The 18,729-nt window shown below is 39.0% G+C and overlaps 1 protein-coding gene across 1 annotated transcript in view; it reads right to left on the bottom strand.

The window, feature by feature from the left end:
- The window catches only part of srgap2 (SLIT-ROBO Rho GTPase activating protein 2), a 109,730-nt gene that overhangs the window by 27,742 nt on the left and 63,259 nt on the right, over nt 1-18,729 (bottom strand). The window contains exons 3-10 of the mRNA XM_088337798.1: nt 16,974-17,136; nt 14,531-14,593; nt 11,177-11,392; nt 8,679-8,807; nt 4,393-4,614; nt 2,774-2,875; nt 2,505-2,702; nt 1-58 (exon numbers count right to left, since the gene is read on the bottom strand). The exon at nt 1-58 is cut by the window's left edge and continues 27 nt beyond it. Of these exons, the coding sequence (XP_088193924.1) occupies nt 1-58; nt 2,505-2,702; nt 2,774-2,875; nt 4,393-4,614; nt 8,679-8,807; nt 11,177-11,392; nt 14,531-14,593; nt 16,974-17,136 (1,151 nt within the window). The remainder of the gene's footprint in view (nt 59-2,504; nt 2,703-2,773; nt 2,876-4,392; nt 4,615-8,678; nt 8,808-11,176; nt 11,393-14,530; nt 14,594-16,973; nt 17,137-18,729) is intronic.

The raw sequence follows: 18,729 nt of genomic DNA, 5'->3' as shown, positions 1-18,729 counted from the left end.
CATGCTTGGCCTCCAGCTTGGTGATCAAGTTCCTGCCTTCCAAAAACTCCTTCAGCTTCTACAAGAAAACATGAGAAACTCAGCTCAGGAGCTCTCCCTCCAACAGAAGACCCCCAGAATACGACATGAATCGATTATGAGTTGGAAATCACAAAGCAAAATTGTTGTAAGGTGGGGATTAGAAACCTACGGCAATTAGCCGGTAATCGCTTCCTTATTCTTAATAACAGTGCCGCTTGTCGATAGGTTACAGGAGTGGAACTAGAGTGATTCGCGTGCCTTCTTCGCATCTCTAGATCGCAAGCTTCGTTTCCATGGTTATCATGTTTTTGCTTTTCCGCTTAGGCTTCCCTGTAGGCCATTGACCCGTACCGAATAGACTACAGAAAATACAGTATGGTATTGCCAACTTGTAAAGTCTTGAAGAAGCACAAAAGATTATTAACTGAAGAAAAAGACCAGCATTGTGGGAGGTAATTCAGCTAATAGCATATTGGTATTTTTATAACGCTGTGACACAAACCAATAGCAGACCAGCACATTATATGACGTCAACCAATAGCAGACATACTGGATTGCTTTTCTGGTTCTAATTGATCGTTGATTGGTTACGGCATAGTATTTTGAAGAGTAAAGTTTGTTGTGCCTTCTTGGTCTTTCTTGATAATCGCAGGCTTTTTTACATGGTTATCATGATTTTGCTTCACCCTTTGGGCTCCCTGCAGGCCATTGACCCATAGCGAATAGACTATAGAATATACAGTATCGTATTGCCAACTTGTCAAGTCTTGAAGCGCACAAGATTATGAATTGAATGAAAAGACCAGCATTGTGGGAGGTAATTCAGCTAATAGCATATTGTTATTTTTATAACACTGTGACACAAACCAATCGCAGACCAGCACATTATATGACGTCAACCAATAGCAGACATACTGGATTGCTTTTCTGCTTCTTATTGATCGTTGATTTGTTACGGCACATGTGTCAAACTCCCGGCCCGCGAGCCACATCCGGCCCGCCGTGTAATCATATCCGGCCCGCAAGACCATTTTACATTATTGTTATTAATGGCCAGTCAATATGAACAACGCCGTCTCATCCCTGGACATCATATTCTGACGTTTCAGTCACTGTACCTATTCCTTCATATATGACGTATACTATACCATATACCAGGGGTCGAGAACCTATGGCTCGCGAGCCAGATATGGCTCTTTCTATGAGTACATATGGCTCAGAGACAAATTTTATTGCATGCAAATTTTCTCCATCTCGTTCAAAACTTGAGCCATTGATCCTGTTCAGATGCACGCAAAGCCAAACCAAAGCTGAATTACAAAGTAGTACTTTTCAGAATATATAGGGCACGCTTTGACTACAATTTACAGTCAAGGTGTCACACAAAAAAAATCATTTTGGCCTTACAACGCTAAAGAATCCTTTATATAAAAGCTCACTATATAATCTGTGTTCAGTGTTCAGATACTTTTTGATGAATCCACGGAACAAATTGTAAATACGCCAAAACACCGGAAGAGAACTTAAAGTTATTTGATTGGGTGAGTGGGAGGGATGGGTGGAGCTTTGCAAAAAGTGCAAGCACTCCCTCCCATCTATCGCCCTACTCCGTCTGCGCCAAAGGTAGGCACATCAGGCTCCCTGTTCTCAGAATTTTGTGACATTTTTACAAAATAATTTGTGTAGCATTTTCATACTTCTACTTTTGACAGGAGATATAGTAAGGAGAGCAAAATCTGTTGGGATATTTAAGTTTTTTTAAATATATATATTGACATAGGAGCAAAGGAATTTGAATGTTATTTTAATGTTAAATTGTTTAAGTTAAGTTCTAAGTTGTATAATTTAACAAGATATTTTTATTTACAGCAAAATAATAAATACTGATTTAAGGTTTAAATTTAATATTCTTGTCTGTTTTTATTCATATTTATGTTCCAAAAACATTCAGTTTAAGTGTGTTCAGTAAATGTTTATCCTGGTTGGCCCGCGACCTTAAGTGTGTTTTGAATTTTGGCCCCTTGTGCAATTGAGTTTGACATCCCTGGGTTACGGCACAGTACTATCAAGTGTAAAAGTTTATTGTGCCTTCTTGGTCTTTCTTGATAATCGCAAGCTTAGATCCATGGTTATCATGATTTTGCTTCCCTCTTTAGCATTCATCATAAGTCTTGGGACCCATAGCTGGTAAATACAGGATTGTATCGCAGACTCTTTTACAAAGCACACACGATTCTGAATTACATGATGGAAATTAAAGCATTGTGGGAGATAATTCAGCCAATAGCATATCTGCGTTTAGCAGACCAGCATTTTAATTGGCCAATGGGAGACATGAACCGGTGAACACAAAATAATTTGCTGTTGATGTGGTGTAGTGGGGAAAATGGCATCAAGACAGTTCCTATTCCACAAAGTGAAAACGTCATAAGGCGGAGTTCGCCGTATCCCGGGATGCGCAGTCATCCCAACCAGACACTGACCGTGAAGTAGAACTGCTCAGTCTCCTGTTGATTGGCCCTCCTCTTGGCCAGGCTGGGCTTGCTGAGATACGATTCGCTGAAGGTGGACTTGACTGACTCCATACTGTTGCTGTGGTGGAAGCAATCCGAAACATCGTAGTCCTCCACTGTGACCATGTCCTGGATGGTGGAAAGCGTGGCTTCCATGGTTTTCTTCACCTGGGGGCGATTAAAAACGAGTCACATTTCAATAAGAAGAAGAGACGCTAACAAATGAAAAGTCTCCCGACCTCTTCGTTCTCGATCTTCAGCGTAGAGAGACGGGACTGAAGCTGCTGGCACCTTTGGAGGAGCTCGCTTTCCAACGGCTGCTGTGCACACATCGCGCCAATCTAGGACAAAATTCAATTGTCTTTATTGTCATTGATTAGAATGAGATGAGGGGTCCCTATTTTATAGCTTATGAATAACCTATATCTCATGTTGACAATATCTGTGTATTGTTTGTTATTGCTGTAAGGGAAATTATAGTTTGGATATTATCCTCAAAAGTACCTCAACGAGGCCAAAGATTATATCGAGTTGCTGTTTGTATGCTTGCAACAATTGTTGCCCTCTTGGTGCCTTCACTTCAGTGCCGGGAAGCCCGCTCAAGAGCTTGCCTCCCTACATTCCTTTCTTCTTACAGAGACACATTGTATCATTTATGTAACAAAGTTTCACTATCCATATTGCTCATTTATTATGCTCACACACCATCTAGCGACCAACATTATTCACTCCATTTAAACATGTGTTTTCTGTCCAAACCAATCAGATTATTTTATCGTGCTCATGTAATCTCGTTTAAACCGTAAATTAAAATATGAATGATATAAAGCGAAGAAATAAATACAAAATTAAAAATATGTATTAAAATGAGAGTATACAATTAAAGAAAATGTATACACCAGTAAATAAATGTAAAAGCTCATAATAATATATACGTTTTATATATACAGTATATTCAGTATAATCTGCATTAATATAGCGCTTTTCAAGTCACTAAAACAAAAAAGTTTAAAAAATTCTATACATGTAAAAATTTAATTGGAAATAGATACAAGCATATACAATTGATATTCAGAATTTTCACATATTTACGTTTTTACTAATTTTTGTTAATAAAACTTAAAAATATCAAACGTATTGTAATTGTTTTTTACATATTTTTCCCCACCTTTATCTTTACAATAATTCTGATTTGCGTATTTATGAGGAAAGTGAAATAAGTCAAATGTATTTTTAATTACACATTTACTTTTAGGTGAACTGTTTTTATGACAAATATATTTCTAAATTTGTGTATCCATTTTTGTTTCCAATTGTTTTTTATTTATACATAATTATGTTTTTTTTTTGGGATAAAACTGATATTTTATTTTTCTAACGTGCGTTTCTACATTTACTTTCTTTGTTTTGTGTATTTATTTGTAAAAAAAAATTGGTATTTAAATCTATCATCTACAAATATATATATATATATATATTTTTTTTATTTTGTACAAAATACTTTAAAATAATAGATATCAATTTACTCATCATTATTTCAAAGTAAAATTCTGATATTTAATTCAATTTTTATCTAGTTTTGTGTTATTTGAACATGCAGTGCTATATTCAATTTCATCCATGTGTATTTATGTACTGATTATCTTAATAGAGTTCAGATATTTAAATGTATTGATGTTTTTGGTATATATTTCCACATTTACTTGTACTTAAAATATTTCCCAGATGTTGTACTCATCCGTTAGTTTGATTTGGTCTTTTTTCGTTAGTTTTCTGGGATTTGGTTTGGGATGACACTTTCAGATGTATTTAATTATCACTTTTAAACAAATTTTTGATGTATTTTATAATTACGTACCGCATCGCCCATGTGGGACTGGAAGTCGAAGCGCGCCGGCGGGCAAAAGACGTTATTGTAAGTCTCCATCAGTTTCTGTTTGTCACCGTTTGGTTCCAGACTCTCAGAGGCGCCCTCTAGTGTCTCCAAACCCGTGTGCTTGGACACTTCCACGTTCTGCTCAGCCGAAAGGTACGTCCGGAGTGCCCGGTGGAGGCTGGCGTGGTAGCCCAAGTCGCAGCACTGTTCACAAATTTGAAGACACGTTTCAACAGGAAATTGAATTTCTTTATAAGTTTGGATGTGCGTTATACACGAGGTTTTACAGTAGTAGGATTACTTTATCAATTAAAGAAACGGTTGATTATTTCCTTCATTGAATAAAGAATGCCGCGCAACACCACCTGCAGGTGCCGTTGCATCTCCGGTAAAAGTAAATCTGAATGAAAGTTAGCTTTCGCTAGACCGCACAGGCACACACATTGGGTACTTTCCCTTGGCACACCTGCTGTGGCACGGTGGTTGAAAAACACTGGATTTCAATTATTTTTTAGATTAATCAAGTGTTTTACGATCTTTTTTGAGCCAAGACACATTTCTTTTTTGGAAAAACATCCCAAGGCACACCACCGATTGATGCCGTGGCATCTTCGTCAAAAGTAAATCTAAATAAAAGACAGTTTCTGCTAGACCACACAGGCACACAAGTTGGATAGTTTCCCCGCAGGACACCTGACAATAACTTGCCAGTGTGCTTTGGCACAGCGGTGTAAAAACACTGGATTAATTACTTTAACTTGATTACTTTCAATTACTTTTAGATTACTCCAATACCAAATATATAATAAAAGACAAAAGAAACTAAATATAAATAAATTTACTAAATTTTGTGCAGGCTTGGGGAGTAACGGAATACAGTGGAAACTCGGTTCTCGACCATAATCTGCTCCAGAACCCTGTTCGAAAACCGATTTGTTCGATCACCGAAATCATTTTTCCCATTAAAAATAATGTTAATCGTTTTAATCCGTTCCAACACCCTGAATGTTTACCTTGAATGTTTAACGTAAACATAAAGCTAACCCAGGCTAATCGTACGTTCGAGTTATCGTAATCTTCCGTACAAAAGATCACGCTAACATGAACGTGTAAAAATAAAAAATCAGGTCGTTTACAAGTCATTTAGCACCCGGGTCTCCACAACAAGTGGTGAGCGGTTCATTGGAAAGGGGGCTCCGAAAGCAAAACGAAGCACGTCCGCACGCGATAACAGTTGGTCACGCCGCTCAGCATCGCACCCTAGCGTACACATTACCGATTTTTTGACTGAACAGCGAAGCAAGAATTTCTCGAAATTTTTGGTCGGACTCTGATTTGTTCGAACTGAGAGGCGTTCGAAAACCGAGGTTCCACTGTACATGGGACGGCAAAAATGATGTTGGCAAGCTGTTTTATTTATTTATTTTATTTGTTCCTGTCGCATTTTATGTTAGTTTTGCCGGAGATCAAAGAGATCAAAGCCAGGAGAGAAAGCTTACCACGTGTTGTGAGTCATAATTTTATTCATATTTAGTTTCTTTTGTCTTTTATTAGCATATTTGGTATTGGAGTAATCCAAAAGTAATTGAAAGTAATCAAGTTAAAGTAACCCTACCCAACCCTGATCGATCGATCGATCGATCGATCTCTCTATCGATCTCTCTATCTCTCTCTCTCTCTCTCTCTCTCTCTCTCTCTCTATATATATATATATATATATCTGTATATATCTATATCCATCTATATCTATCTATCTATCTATCTATATCCATCTATATCTATATATCTATCTCATCTCATTAGCTGCACCGCTTATCCTCAATAGCGTCACTGAGGTGCTGGAGCCCAATCCAGCAATCATCGGGCAGTGGGCAGGGGACACCCTGAACTGGTTGCCAGCCAATCGCAGGGCACACGAGGACAGACAACTCACTTGCTCAGTCACACCTAGGGACAATTTGGACCGGCCAATCCACCTGAAATGCACGTCTTTGGAATGTGGGAGGAAACCGGAGTGCCCGGAGGAAACCCACGCAAGCACGGGGAGAACATACAAACTCCGCACAGGAAGGCCAGTAGCTGGACTTAAACCCACACAGGAGGTTCCCAAGACCTTAAAACTGTGCCGCATACGCGCTAACCACTGCGCTGCCCCCATATATATATATACATATATATATATATATATATATACCGTATTTTCTGCAATATAAGGCGCACCTAAAAGTCTTAATTTTGTGTCAATCATCCATTAAATCGATCGCTATTGGCTGAAGTTATTCGGAGGCTCGGATTGGCTAGAGGGCCAAAACAAACCCTGCAATCGGCCGAGTTTAGCAATGGCGTAGCAAGCTTGCTAAAGTACGCCATAAAGAAACATGTTTCATTAGTCTGTATTTGTAAATATTCTACTCTCCTGGATTTACTTCACTCACGGTTGTAAGAAGACCATGATTGCGTATCATTATTGAACGTGAGAACTTAGGTGAGCTATGCGGCTTTATATTCTCCCGGTATCTTGTTTTAGAACGATCTTGATGTTGCTGTGATGAGTTGAGTGAATTCAACTCAATTCCAAGTGTTTATTGTCATACTCACAGTAAAGTTGCGAGCGAAAAATAAAATAGAAACTATGGAATGGTTGGCATTTATGAATCCCAAGACTTTAACCTTCCGAATGATATTCGAAATGACGCTTTAAGTGACATCGTACGGACACCGCATCCGCACGTGTCTACGACACGTATTTGCTTCTTTGCAAGCTTTGGGAATGTTAAGGGGGTAATCAGTTTGACTGAATCATCTGACTGTTTTGTCGACGTTCCCATTGTAGCGCCTTATAATCCGGTGCGCCTTATCTATGGAAGATATAGGACCAAAAACTATTTTTTGGGGGTGCGCCCTATAACCCGGTGCGCCCTATAGTGCGGAAAATTTATATATATCCCCTTCCAGGATGACCAGGGTATATATATATATATAAATATATATATATATATATATATATATATATACACATACATACATAGGGCACATTTTTAACTACAGTTTACATCTAGGTTGTCACACCAACAGACCCTGTTTTGCCGCAAATCGCTAAATAATCCTTTATATGGAAGCTCATTAAACAATCCAACATACTTTACCCATACATACTATTTTTGTGTTTGTCTTGCCGTCGGTCAGCCAAGAATTTAAGCTTATTCAAAATACATAAATAAAAACAAAATAACATAAAATAATCAAACTTTCTAGAAAATCACATCGACTCACAATATATTTTCAGAACCAGTTCGCGAGATATTTGGGAGGTCTTGGGGAGGCTAACTAGGCAACACATTGGAGACCCCTAGTTTAAAGCATCTTGGAAGGTAATAGCCCCAAAAATAGTACTACATGACTGAACTCATACTGGTTGGTTAGATCCCTTAACCACCTGGGTCATAGGGGCACTATTTCCTGTGGTGTGTCTTGGGCAAGTACAACCTGGTGGCGCCCATCCCTCTCCAGGCCAACTTATGTTTCCACCCAAATATGCTTTGGTTTTATAAATGAGCTTAAATTCTTGGCTGAGTGAAAGCCGTTTTGCGATCCTCTTGCAAGATAATGATTATTCCAGTTCTTTCCATCTTGCTTGAAATTTAGAATGACGTAAATAATTCAGTAGCAGAGTTCAATATCTTTAGATATATGCTACTACCCTTTTTGCTTTCTCTTCCCCCCGTCTCTCCATTTTTCCCTTTTGAATTTTGGGGCTTGTATTCCTTTTTCTTTATCTCTTATTTCTCTTTCCCTCAGTTTTAAAATGTTCCATTTCTCTTGCTTTCTCTTGTGTTTCTCATTTTCTCTCTTTACTAAACTTCTTTACTCCTTTCATCTCTTGTTCTTTCTCTTTTTATTTTTCCCCTTATCCAACTTTTTCTCGTTCTCCTGCTCTAAATTTCTCTTTTTAACTTCATTCCTTTCACTCATTTTCTGTATCACTTGTTCTTTCTCTTCTCTATGTTTATTTTACTCCCTTACTTTTTAACTTGTCTCTTTCCCTCAGTTTTCCTTTAGTTTTTGTTTTTCTGTTTTCCTTTAGTTTTTGTTGGAAAGAAAGAGAATTTCTAAGTGTTTTGGAATAACCCAGAGATAGAAATGCAGAATTGAAAGACTCGTCATTAACTGACAAGGCATGAATCATTCTCCTAAATATCTTACACAGAATGAAACAGAATATTCTGATCAATGCCAGAACAAACTTTAAATTTCATTAGAAAACTCACGTCGATGATGTCGGAGAGGTCGTGGATGTAATACTTGAAGACGCATCCGTTGGTGGCCTCCAAGGCGAGAAGATACTCGTTCCTGGCTTTGATGGCCTTCAGCTTGTTCTCCGTGTACTTGGCTTGTCTCTAAAAACGACACAGGGAGCGGTTCTCATCACAATTAGTTCTCTGCCATTGAGGACTTCACGTGTATTTTACACCAATCCTGCCCTATGTAAAAATGAATGTATAGTTAATAAATACCTACCAATATAAACATAAATCACGTGATAATGAAATATATGACATGAATGCAATTTATTGATGTATTTTGATATTTATTTCCTAGTTTATTTTGTTGTTTAGTCTTGTACTTTGTCGTATATTTCGTCGTGTATTTTGTGAAGTATTCTGTCGCGATTTTTTTCTAGAATTTTTTCGTGATTGCAGTCATTTATTTTGTCGTGTATTAAGTCCTATATTTTGTCGTATACTTATTGGTGAAGTTTAGCATTTAGTCGGGTATTTGGTCGAGTATTTAGTCGTAAATTTAGTACTGCGTTTTGTCATATATTTAGTGTTGTAGCAAAGTATTTAGTTGGGGATTTAGTCAAGTATTTGGTCAAGTATTAGTTGAGTATTTTGTCATAAATGTAGTCCTGCATTTTGTCGTATATTTGCTGGCGTAGATGAGTATTTAGTCGAATATTTAGATGAGTATTTAGTTGAATATTTAGTCGATTATTTAGACGAGTATTTTGTCATGAATTTAGTCTTGCACTTTGTCGTTTATTTAGCTTAGTTAAGTATTTAGTCAAGTCAAGTACCATTTATTTGTGACGCCCTTAATCACAAAATGTGTCAAAGGACTGCACAGGCCACAATGACGCCATCCCCTGATCTGAAACCAACATTCGGGCAAGGAAAGACTCAAAACCTCAGCACGAGGAAAATAAGAATGGGCCTCTCAAGTGGTAATCCCCCTTCCAGGATGACCAGGGTAAAAAAGTACACAAAATGAGTATTTAGTCGTGCATCTTGTAATGTATTGAGTCTTGCATTTTGTCGTGTATTTAGTCGTGTAGTTGAGTATTTAGTTGAGTATTTAGCCATGTATTTAGTCCTGCATTGTGGTTTATTGATGGATTTAAACTGTAAATAAGTTATTCTATTGTTGCATACTGTGTATATTCTTGCTTAGTGTGCCATTCTCGCCTAGTTCAATAGTAGTAATATTGTTGATACGATAACATGTTGTTGTAAGTTTAAACAGGTGTCTATACGATAAGATGTTGTTGTGAAAACAGATCTCAAACTGTTTTTTTGTCACTCCCCCTCCCTTTAGCAGAAGAAAGATTATGTAAACTAGTGCGTTCCTAATACAATAAAAAGGCAAGGAGGAAATAGACTTTTTCAGAGTGTCTAGTAGACTGTAACAGGCAGTCTATGGTCATTCTCCTTGCAAGTAAGTCATATTCACGTCTCTGTGTCTTCTTTGAGTGCAGGTTTTTATTACAAGTGTTGGGGTTAACCTAACATTTATTTAGAAGTGTAGTATTTAGTCCAGAATCTTGTCGAGTCTCTTGTCAAGTATTTAGTACAGTATTTTGTCATTAATCTATTCTCACAGTTTTTCCTCTATGTTTTCATTTATTTATTTCTGTATTTATTTTGTTGTGTATGTTGTTTTGTTGAGAATTTAGTTGTGCATTTTGTCGTGCAATTTTCCACTTTTTTACCTGTCTATTTAGTTGTGTATATTGTCGCTAATTTTGTCATTTTTTTGTAGTGATGTATTTGTTTATTTTGTCGTGCACTATGTTATATACTGGCAGCACGGCAGCACAGAGGTTAGCGCGTGTGCGGCACAGTTCTGAGGTCATGAGATCGAACCTCCTGTGTGGAGTTTGCATGTTCTCCCCGTGCTTGCGTGGGTTTCCTCCGGGCACTCCGGTTTCCTCCCACATTCCAAAAACATGCATGTCAGGTAATTGGCCGGTCTGAATTGTCCCTAGGTGTAAATGAGCGAGTGAATTGTCTGTCTCTGTGTGACTGGCTGGCAAGCAGTTCAGGGTGTCCCCCTGCCCACTGCCCGAAGATACCTGGGATGGACTCTAGCACCCCCGCGACCCTATTGAGGATAAGCGGTGCAGATAATGAATAAATTAATGAATGAATGCATGTTATATACTATGTCGTCGATCGTGTGGCGCATTGTGTCAGGACAAAACTTTGAAAAGAGTACACGATCAACGGACACAGAGGGTTCACATGACAAAATCCGGCAAAAAATTAAATGTGTAAACGAATACAGAAATAAATGACATAATAAATAAGAATGTGCATAATAAAAATAAGAAGGAATTGCGTTTCTGTAATATATTTAGGTGTTATGCGATTTATTCATGCGATCGTTTATTAGCATGGTACATATTTGTAGAGATTTCTACATTTATTTTTACATATGGCAGGATTGGCCCTCCATATACACATCAGAGATCGGACTTGAGGCTCACCTTCTCCTTCATTTTTTCGATTTTTTTGACACTGGACCGGCGGATGGGCTTGTCTTCGGCCTTGATGCTGGCCAAAGTGTCGGGCGATCGCGGCGTCTGCCGGTCATCCTGGCGACCGGAGCGGCCCATCTGCTTCTCTTCTTGCTTCTCGGCTTCCTTTAGCTTGGACTCGGCGTTCATGCTGTCCGTGTTGTAGATGTGGTAGGTCTTCATCACCTGGGGACAGTGTTGGGAGTAACGCGTTACACAAAGGAATGTGTTCCCGAAACGCGATTGCTAAAATTCGCCCTATGCCATCTCAGTCGGATGCGGAGATTATAATTCACGCATTCGTTACCTCCCACCTCGATTACTGTAATGCACTACTCTCCGGTCTCACTAAGTCTAAAATCAAGAGCCTTCAGCTGGTACAAAAGGCTGCAGCGAGGCTTTTAACTAAGACAAGAAAGTTTGATCACATGACCCCGATTTTAACTAACCTGCATTGGCTCCCCGTTAGCTTAAGATGTGATTTTAAGGTTCTGTTGGTAGTATAGAAAATCATGCATGGACTTGCTCCCTCGTAACTTTCAGATTTAAGTTCCCCCCCATCTTCCGTTCCGGAGCCTTCGCTCTGAAAATGCTAGTCTACTAGTGATCCCAAGAGCCAAGAAGAAATCTGAAGATTGGAGCGCTTTCTCTATTCGGGCCCCGGTGCTGTGGAATGCTCTTCCCCCTGAGATTTGATCTGCAACTTCAGTGGAAATGTTTAAATCTAAGCTTAAAACACACTTCTTTTCTATAGCATATGAATAACCTATATTTAATGTTGATAATATGTATTATTTGCCCTCATGTAGGTTTTAGATCAGGAGATGGTGTCATAATAGTCTGTGGTTTGCAATAGTCTTTGATCTGTGCAGCCCTTTGAGACTTGGTGATAAAGGGCGTCACAAATAAACATGACTTGACTTTTTTTAGTTTTTCCTTGCCCTCATGTAGGTTTTAGATCAGGGGACGGTGTCATAATAGTCTGTGCTTTGCAATAATCTGTGGTCTGTGCAGCCCTTTGAGACTCATTTCTTTCTTGAGACTAGATATTGAGTGTCGCGCAATTACTTTTCAAATAAAGTAACTAGTAAATGTAACTAATTTTTCCAGTAATGCGCCCGAGACTGCCTGGGAACGCCACATTTCTGTCACTCTTTGGCTTTGGGAGAACGATGAGGCGCTCTAGCTGGGACAGCCCTCGTTTGAACTTTCTGGATATAAAACTCCCCAAAGTGAGTCGACGCTTTGTTTACGAGTCGGTGTGCGCGCGTCACTTAACCACGTTTATTTATAACGTTTTACAAACTGTAATTAGCGGCTTGACTTGCAGTTAAACGGTCGCTTCGGAGAACACGGACATGAGTAACCGATGTTGTTTTTGCTCTTGACTGAGCGAAACCACAACGACGGCGCTTTTGGGGGTCGGAACAACATGTTGAAATCGAGGATATTATGATTTCACTTAAAAAAAGAAAAAAAGTAAAAACGAACCAAAAAATAAAAGATATATTAAAAATACAGTGTCTAAGAATACAATGTCTAGTTTTGTTGTTGCTTTAGTTAAAAAACAAAACAAAACAACAAGTAAAACAAACACAAAATGCGTGCATGTTATATGTCGAAGTGTCCTTGGGCAAGACACTGAATCCCTAATGCCCCCAATAAGCATGACTCCCTATTGGGGTGTGAGTGTGTGTGTGAATGGGTAAGAGTGAAGCACATTGTAAAGCGCTTTGGAAGGTCTTCATTGACTTGAAAAGCGCTATATAAAATGCAGACCAATTACCATTTACCATGCATGAGTAGAATTTTTTTTCTTCCTTTAATTAATAAAAAACAAGATAGATAAGATAGGGTAATATGCAAATGTGGGGGTGGGGTTTAATGTGGGCTTTTACTCCTCGGGTGGAGTTAAAGGGCCTCATGGCATGAGGAAGAAATGATCTCATCAGTCTGTCCGTGGAACAAGACTGTGACAGCAGTCTGTCGCTAAAAACAAGAAGATATACAAGATTTTTTTTTTTATTAAAAATAATATATATTAAACATACACTGTCTATACATTGTCTGGATTCATTTGACTTTATTTTGATAAAATAATAAAAAAAGAAAAAAACCTGAGGATATTAAAAAAATTCAAATTAATATATAAGAAATAAAATCACTGTCTATAAATAAAATAAGATTTATTTAGGTTATTTATATATATATATTATATATATATATATATATATATACACAGTGTAACCTCGGTTTTCGAACGCCTCTCAGTTCGAACAAATCGGTGTCAGACCAAAAATTTTGAGAAATTCTTGCTTCGCTGTTCGGTCAAAAAATCGGAGTTTGAACGCCGGTAATGCGTGAGTGCCTACGCTAGGGTGCGATGCTGAGCGGCGTACGGGTGTTTTAGCCCCTTATTATGCCTCCCAAGAAAGTCAGTGCAAGCAGCAAAGTTGCTACAGGTGAAAAAAGAAAAGTAGTGCCTACAACTATTGCATTTAAGAAAGAAATAATAACCAAATATGAAGGAGGTGTGCGAGCGCCTTCTGCTGACCACCACAAAGGTAAGAAATCCTATTCATAAGATTACGATAACGCGAACGTACGATTAGCCCGGGTTAGCTTTAAGTTTACGTTAAACATTCAGGTTGTTGGAACGGAGCCAAACATTGAGGGTGTTGGAACAGAGCCCCCTTTCCAATGAACCGCTCACCACTTGTTGTGGAGACCCCGGTGCTAAATGACTTCTAAACGACCTGATTTTTTTATTTTTACACGTTCATGTTAGGGGAATCTTTCGTACGGAAGATTACGATAATGCGAACGTACGATTAGCCTGGGTTATCTTTATGTTTACGTTAAACATTCAAGGTAAACATTCAGGGTGTTGGAACGGATTAAAACGATTTACATTATTTTTAATGGGAAAAATGATTTCGGTGATCGAACAAATCGGTTTTCGAACAGGGTTCTGGAACGAACACTTGCCAAAAATATGCCTTGCTTGTTTCATCACCATCATTTTTTAACAAACGGAAAAACTATTACTAAAAATGCTAGAACTGAAAAAAAACAAAACAAAAATAAATAAAATTCAAGTAAAATTACAAAATTGAATCATAAACGAGTTACCAGTAAAGAGTGTGGCAAAAACGTTGAGATGTAGATTATTTTGCTCAAATTGATGATTTTATTAATTTATAGGCGAAAATAACCACATTTTTTACTCTCTTTTTGCAACAAGAATTTCTAGGGAGGGGTTCCACCACACATGCAAAACAGATTGGCAGCTCACGAGAAGGTGGAGAAAGTGATTTTGGTTACCGAATAAAGCTCGTTGAGAACCTTCATCAAGTCTTCTTGCAGCTGCACGCCGACCTCTTTGCTCTGAAGACACAAGACAGATTTCAAGTGAGCCATCGCTTCCGATTCAATATTTACTCCTTCAGCTTCTGTCCAGTTACCCTTACAGCAAAAATGTTTACATTTTTAAAGTCTTTAAAACATAACATCAGGCTTGCAACGGATGCAAGTCCAGTAAAACAAGTGTTCTACCTAGATATTTTGTGTTTATTTGAGCTTTAAGTTGAAAACTATAGTGAAATAACAGCACTTCTGGGTAATGCTACTTCTGGGTTTTCTGTGTCACATTCTGTTTTGAAGATCACAAAGTAGTAATCTTACACAATGGCAAGTCCAATTCATCTCCATCCATGTTGAAGGATTAACAAGTTTCTCAAACTGTATATATGATTTATAAAACAACAACATATTGTAATAGTTTAGACCAGGGGTCAGCAACCTTTTTGATGTGGAGTGCCACTTTCTGATGTCCTTTTAAATCAGTGTGACACACCAAGATTAATGACTCGCACATAACTTTTTTTTATATCCAACAGGTGTCATTTTACACCAGTCCAAATATACAATATGGATAGACATTGAAATCGTATAATTGACCAATTTATCTTCCAGTATTCTTGTTCATTAATAAACTAAAAAGATGAATGTGGGCAACATGTGGAAAGGCCTGTAGACATTCATGACTTTTTTTACCACAAGAATTAACCAGAATCAACCATTCTTCATCAACAATGAACTACAATCAAAAAAACAAGGGACATGGACAGCTACCATACCATTCATCAATGAAATCTTATTGGAGAAAATATCAAAACCTGAAACACGCACACACACACACACTTCTTTAAAATATTCACCATCATTAAATGGTATTCCGTGCTTCTATATGCAGTGAGCAATGTGACAGCTTGCTTCAGTGGTTGAGTTTTTAGCAGTGACAAAGGTTTTCAGGGTCTGTGTTTGTTTGCCGTACCTGGACACAGCGCATGCTTGAATTCATGTTTCGTCTCGTAATGACGTTTAACACTTGATGAATTAGGTACAACGCTCTCGAAACAAAATGCACAAACAGCACGGTCATTTTTTTCTTTGCACAAAGCCCCAGTCATCAGTCCACGCTGGCTGAAAAAGACGATTTTTTTTTGCTGGAGTGTTCATGATTCATTCGTTTATCGCGCGCCGGTGTTTCTGTGGCAGGGGTAAAACACGGATCTTCTCTCCTCGGAACCACTTACAGACGGAGCAGAGGAGGAGGGGCGCTACCGTAAAGCCTTTAAACAACACGACGCGCAACTGAAAATGACGAAATTTGAGTTAAAAATGCGCATTAAAAAAAAAGATCATGATTATTTTGCCGTGTGCTTGCGTGCCACTGGTTAACCCCTCCAGCAGTGGCACGCGTGTCATAGGTTGCCGACCCCTGGTTTAGACAGATGTAAGGGTTAAATCAAATCAATTTTTTGGTGTAAAGCACTTTACAGGTAATACATTTCCATTGAAAGTTCTGTATAAAAACATTCAGCTTACAAGATGACCAAAAAAATCCCCTCCTTTATCCCCCCCCACAACAACTCAGAACACATAATACAGACAAACATAATGTTTAGAATATAACAGAAGCAAACGCAAATAGCAAAAGAAACGTGATCATGACAAGGCACAGACTAACCATGTGAGGAAAGGACCACAGGGAGGGTTTATCAACACTGATAGGCATCGAAGCAAATGGCCACAGGATTTCAGCCATTGAACCACACCCTACCAGTGTGTGGCCCCAAAAAATGAGGAAATGTTTAACATATGAATAAAAACAACTACAAAACTGTAATAGATCAGATGCTAAACAAATCAAAACTGAATCAAAATGATCAGTTCAAAGCCATATTACAAAAGTAGGTCTTGAGAGACTTCTAAAAAATATCAAGCGTCCACTTGGACCTTATGTCCTCGGGCAGACTGTTCCATAGGGGAGGGCCCAAGTGGCTGAATGCTGCTTCACCATTGGTCAGTTTTGGTCCCCTTTCTCAGAACAGTCAACAAGCTGCTGCCAGAGGGCCGATATGATAAAAGCAAATCAGACCGTTATGTACTGGCACATGGTCCCAATGCATTGTAATGTACTTTTTGCAGTTTTCATTGGCCAGTGAAGGAAATTTAAGCTTCAACTACACGTCTGCTGTGGTCACGTTCCATCTTTGGTGGTTTAGCTGGGTATCGTGACACTAAAGAGACCGTGCCATAGAAAGTTCTAGTTTGCGGGAATGCAAAAACAGCAACCTCTCATTTTTTGATATTCCCGCTTAGAAAGCTGATTGCATGTGATAAAAATGGATAAACTCTACTCATAATAGAAAACTGATCTCTCAAATGCCAACGACGTAAAAAGTACACAGAAGACACTCGCCTTTTTGAAGAGTCGGCCCGAGTCCTCGCTGATCTGCGCGAAGCGAGGGATGATGTTGTTGAGGTAGAGGTCGGAAAGCGTGGCATGGTCGCGGCTCTCTCGCTTCACCTGAAGGAGCAACAGGTTCCAGCAGTTCACCGGCGACAGAACACTTTGCTCTTTCCTGTAAAGGAACGCAAAGACGGCGAAGCGGAACTTAGACAGCAGACAGGAAAACCTTATTTAGTCATCAACACTGCCCAGAAAATGATGGGCTGCTCTCTGCCTGGAGGACATTGCGAGCCCATGCTAACACAGTCTAGATCAGGGGTGTCAATCAGGCCCGCCAAGGGATTGAAGCCGGCCCACGAGACAACGCCGAGAGAAGCGCAAGAGAAAAATGAGCTGCAGGTCAAAATATGTCAAGTTGATGTTGCCAAAGCCGGGTGTCTCTCACAGACTTGTATTTCTTTCTCTCTCCCTTCCTTTTCTTTCTCTCTCTTTCTCTCTCTCTCTCTCTCTCTCTCTCTCTCTCTCTCTCTCTCTCTCTCTCTCTCTCTCTCTCTCACTCTTTCTGTCTCTTTCTTTTTTACCTTAATTTGCTCTCTTTTTTCATTTCTCTCATTCTCTCATTTTCTCTCTCTCTAACTCTCTCTCTCACTCACTCACTCCCTCTCGCTCTCTCACTCCCTCTCGGTCACACTCACTCACTCACTCTCTCTCTACTTTTCTCTCCCTCTATCTCTTTTTTATTTCTTCCTCTCTTTTTTGTTCTCTCTAATCTACTTGTCCGGCCCCCGAGAGAATGTTCTATTGTGTGGCCCCCCGAGTTAAAATGAGTTTGAAACCCCTGGTCTAGATAAGACGCACGTGCAGCCTTAAAGGTAGAATGGAGTTCATGGTCCAGCTGGCCTTTATTTTTTTTTTCATGGAGATGAAACGAGCTATTGGAAAAACAGGCGAGGAGGTAGAGGACACCCAGACGCATTTATACAGAAAACAGCCACACACACACACACATAGCAGGAGCAGCAGCAGCAGCAGCAGCAGCTCAGCCAACCAAAACAGCCCATTCAGCCAGGGTACAAAACCCAGCAGGAAGTGGTAACGCTCCCCCAAAATGCACAGCTGTCGCAAGGAAGAAAGGACTCGGAAAGAAGAAGAAATACTTCCTCTTCTACTCCGACTATAAATGTTACACCTGGAATAAATTAAAAAAAAAGAATTTAATTCATTCGGGCTGTAACAACTAATCGATAAAATCGATTGTTGACAGCGTTGGCAACCAATCATATCAATTTGTTGTATCGCGTGACTTATGAACCATTAAGCACGTTGAATCAATGCAAATACGAGCACACAATTCCGTTGTGACACTGAGAATTGTAGGACCACTTTGGTCCGCAGAGGGCGCTAATACAATTTTTTTTTTTTTATAAAAACGTTATCTTACTTTTTTTTTAATCCTTTTTTATTGAACATTGCATCATTACAAACAAAATTGGCATGAAAGTTTCAACTTTGTAATTTTTGACTGTTAAAGTTGAGAATTTTGAAGTGAATAGGAAGTGCTACAAAAGTACAGAGAAAAAAAAAAGCGATTTAAAATAAATGAAGTAAAAAGAAAAATATTAATAATGACTGTCATGATTACTGATGCGAGGCACCTGTGCCCGCTCCTTTGACGCCAACTGCCTCGGACTCTGATTGGCTCCCTGTCACTTTTTAAACCCCCGTCTTTCGGTCACCGGTTGTCAGTCCGTCTGCGAACATCAGT

The sequence above is a fragment of the Urocampus carinirostris genome, chromosome 6 (genome assembly GCF_059441175.1).
Source record: "Urocampus carinirostris isolate Australia breed hairy pipefish chromosome 6, RoL_Ucar_1.0, whole genome shotgun sequence".
Classification (NCBI taxonomy): domain Eukaryota; kingdom Metazoa; phylum Chordata; class Actinopteri; order Syngnathiformes; family Syngnathidae; genus Urocampus; species Urocampus carinirostris.
This window is presented reverse-complemented; position numbering and strand designations above follow the sequence as displayed.